This window comes from Solanum pennellii, chromosome 10 (assembly GCF_001406875.1).
Source record: "Solanum pennellii chromosome 10, SPENNV200".
Classification (NCBI taxonomy): Eukaryota; Viridiplantae; Streptophyta; class Magnoliopsida; order Solanales; family Solanaceae; genus Solanum; species Solanum pennellii.
The window spans coordinates 62,400,732-62,403,740 of NC_028646.1; the positions used below are offsets into that span (position 1 = coordinate 62,400,732).

At 32.4% G+C, this 3,009-nt stretch overlaps 1 protein-coding gene across 1 annotated transcript; it reads left to right on the top strand.

The window, feature by feature from the left end:
* Positions 1 to 758: 758 nt before the first annotated feature.
* Positions 759 to 1,810, top strand: LOC107002039. Its single transcript, XM_015199966.2, has 2 exons — positions 759 to 1,081; positions 1,431 to 1,810. The coding sequence occupies exons 1-2, from the start codon at positions 820 to 822 to the stop codon at positions 1,694 to 1,696; spliced, it is 528 nt and encodes a 175-aa protein (XP_015055452.1). The 5' UTR covers positions 759 to 819; the 3' UTR covers positions 1,697 to 1,810.
* The last annotated feature ends 1,199 nt before the right edge of the window (positions 1,811 to 3,009 follow it).

Below are 3,009 nucleotides of genomic sequence, written 5' to 3' on the forward strand. Positions count from 1 at the left end.
TATATATGAAAAGTATTTTCTTTACTTACCGCAAAAAAATTTAAAATTAAAAGTAAAGTGTTTGTTCTAATTTTTCGAAGAAAATAAGTGTTTTTGGAAAGTACATAGCAAGAGTTAAATTTCAGAAGTTAAAAAAGTATTTCATCTTAGAAATCACTATTTTGAAAAATACTTTTGAAAAAAAATACATTTAAAATTACTTATAATAAATTCGGTCAAACATGAATTACTACTCAAATGTGTCTTTTAAATTATCATCCCAAACACAAACTAAAAACTTTTTTGAAAGACATTTTTTTTAAAATAAGCTAATTTTAGAGTTTGGTCAAATAGACTAGTGATTTTATATGTGTTAGTATCGCGTCCGAGTTTATATTATGAACGTGACCGGCATTAGAAATTTATTTAATGTTTCCAAACGAGCTTACTATTAATTAAAGAGAAGACTATGCTAAGCACCTTATGCTAGCTTTAAAAGGTGAAAAACATTCACATGGCTAACTATACCAAACACACCATTAATTTGACTTTTGTAAGGTCTTCCAAGTTGCAGTTGCAAAAGACTTCCAAGTCAGATTGAGAGTTAAAAAATTAAGGAGGAGTCAATAATTAGGTTGCGTTCCAACTTTAAGAATTCCAAGTGCTCAAAGAAGAGTTTTTTACACTAATTTTGCTCTCTCACCAACCAACTTTAGTTTAAGGAAAATGACCATACTTTTTTTCTTTATATATAGTCCATATATTCACTCATAATTTTCATCAATTCAACCTAATTCTCTGCTTCATTAGCAAATTAAACTTGCTATAATATATATACTAATGGCTTTTGCTTATAATGCACAAGCATTTCCCTTACTTGCATTATTGTTCTCATCCATGTTTGCCATTGGTCTAGCCAATTATGACTTCAATTGGGGCTCAACAACATGGAACAAAACCGATTTCCCTTATACTCATCCACCAAATGCTACGCACACCTCCAATAGATTCATCGTTGGAGGTTCCGAAAATTGGCATTATGGCTTCAACTACATGGATTGGGCTCGAAACAATACTCCTTTCTTTGTTAACGATACCTTAGGTATATACCTCTCTTTCAAGTTAATTTATACTTCTAGTGCATTTGTGCTTTATCATATCTTTTAATAAATTCGAGCATATTGTACCTGAAGGGGTTCAATTGTGTCGTCTCTTACACTAAAAAAAGTTAGATTGTGCGTATATATATTTGGTCATTTTTTAAATTTTATTTTATGCATGCATGCACTTGTGAATTATTCTTCACAAGGAAAACTTCTAGTGTAGTCGCAAAAATTATGTGTAGTAAAGTTTTATTACCCCTTTAACACAAAATAAAAAGTGCATGCAATAGTATCATTCTATATATGTACTAATAATTTAAATTTTGAATTCGTTTTTGTTTGTGGTAGTGTTCAAGTATGATCCACCAAATGCAAATGGCACTGGATTTCCACACAGTGTTTACTTATTCCCAAACTATTGGAGCTTTATTAAGTGCGACTTCAGAAAAGCTAAAAGAATAGCGGATCCAAGTGAAGGTGCAGGGGAAGGATTTGAGTTTGTGTTGAAGAAAATGCAGAGTTACTATTTTGGTTGTGGAGAGCATAAAGGCATCCATTGCAAGACTGGGAACATGAAGTTTGCTGTGATGCCTCTTAAACATTGGCGTTTTTGAATTATAAGAGAGCAACATGTTGGAAGATTAATTATACTGATTACATTTTTTTCTTTATATGTTTTTTGTTTTTTGCTTGAATAAATTTGAGTCTAGTCTATTTCTCTCTTTAAATTGGTGTTTCTTAGATTATCGTTTTATATCACTATTTATGAACTAAGTTCTAGTCTATTTGTCTCTATAAATTGGTGTCTTTAAATTGAGCGGAAAACGCCTCTATATATTTGTCCAAACTTAGGGACTCTTAACACTTCTTATGCCACACTTGATCATGAATTGATTCTTATTGGATAACTACATTATAAGTATTGAAGATAGTATAAAAGAAGTTACTCAGGTAAAGAATTAAGTGTGATAAGAATATAATTAGTTAGTTTATTAATATTGTTAGAAAGGTAGCTACAAGATATCAGAAAGCACTTACGGCTGTATGTATAAGTAGAGGTTCGATCCTCATTGTGTAAACTCTCTCAATTTTGATCAATACAAGAAAATTCTCTAATCTCTCTGATTTTTTAGATGGTATCAGAGCAACTGAGTCAATAAGTCTTTGATTTAAATTGTAAGTTCGATTCTGGAAAACAGAGTCTTTGTGATTTGCAATGGTGATTGAAAGCGATACGGTAACAACGACTTCTTCTTCGGTTGTTGCACCAAAAATGATGAAATCGATCGAATCAAAGAGGAATCATCCTCTTTATCTCCATCCATGAGATACTCCTGGATCTGTATTAACTACAGTCCAGCATACTGGTTCAGAAAATTACTCGTTGTGGAGTCTATCAATGATGATCAATCTTCGAGCCAAGATTAAGCTTGTTTTTGTGCTAGGAACGTGTAAAAAGGGTGATTACGCACCTGGATTAGATGAACAATGGGAAAAGTATGATGCATTCGTATTGGCGTGGATCATGAATACTGTTTCGAAGGAGTTACTGAGTGGGATAATCTATGCTTCAGATGCTGCAACAATATGGGCAGATTTGAAGGAACGATTCAATAAGGTAGACAGATCAAGAATTTATCAACTTCACAGGGATATTTGCACAATTCATCAAGGTAATCTAACTGTTTCAACTTATTTTACCAAGTTACGATTGCTTTGGGATGAATTTGATGCGCATGTCCCTCTTCCTTCATGTAATTGTGATAGATCTATGTAGATCACATACAATATTTGCGACTATTTTCTTTCTTAATGGGGTTGAATGAGTTCTATGGTCCTGCAAAAGCCATATCTTGATGATGAATCATTTGCCTAATGTTGGCAAATCATACGCGATGATAGTTTCAGATGAAAGTCAGAGATTTAC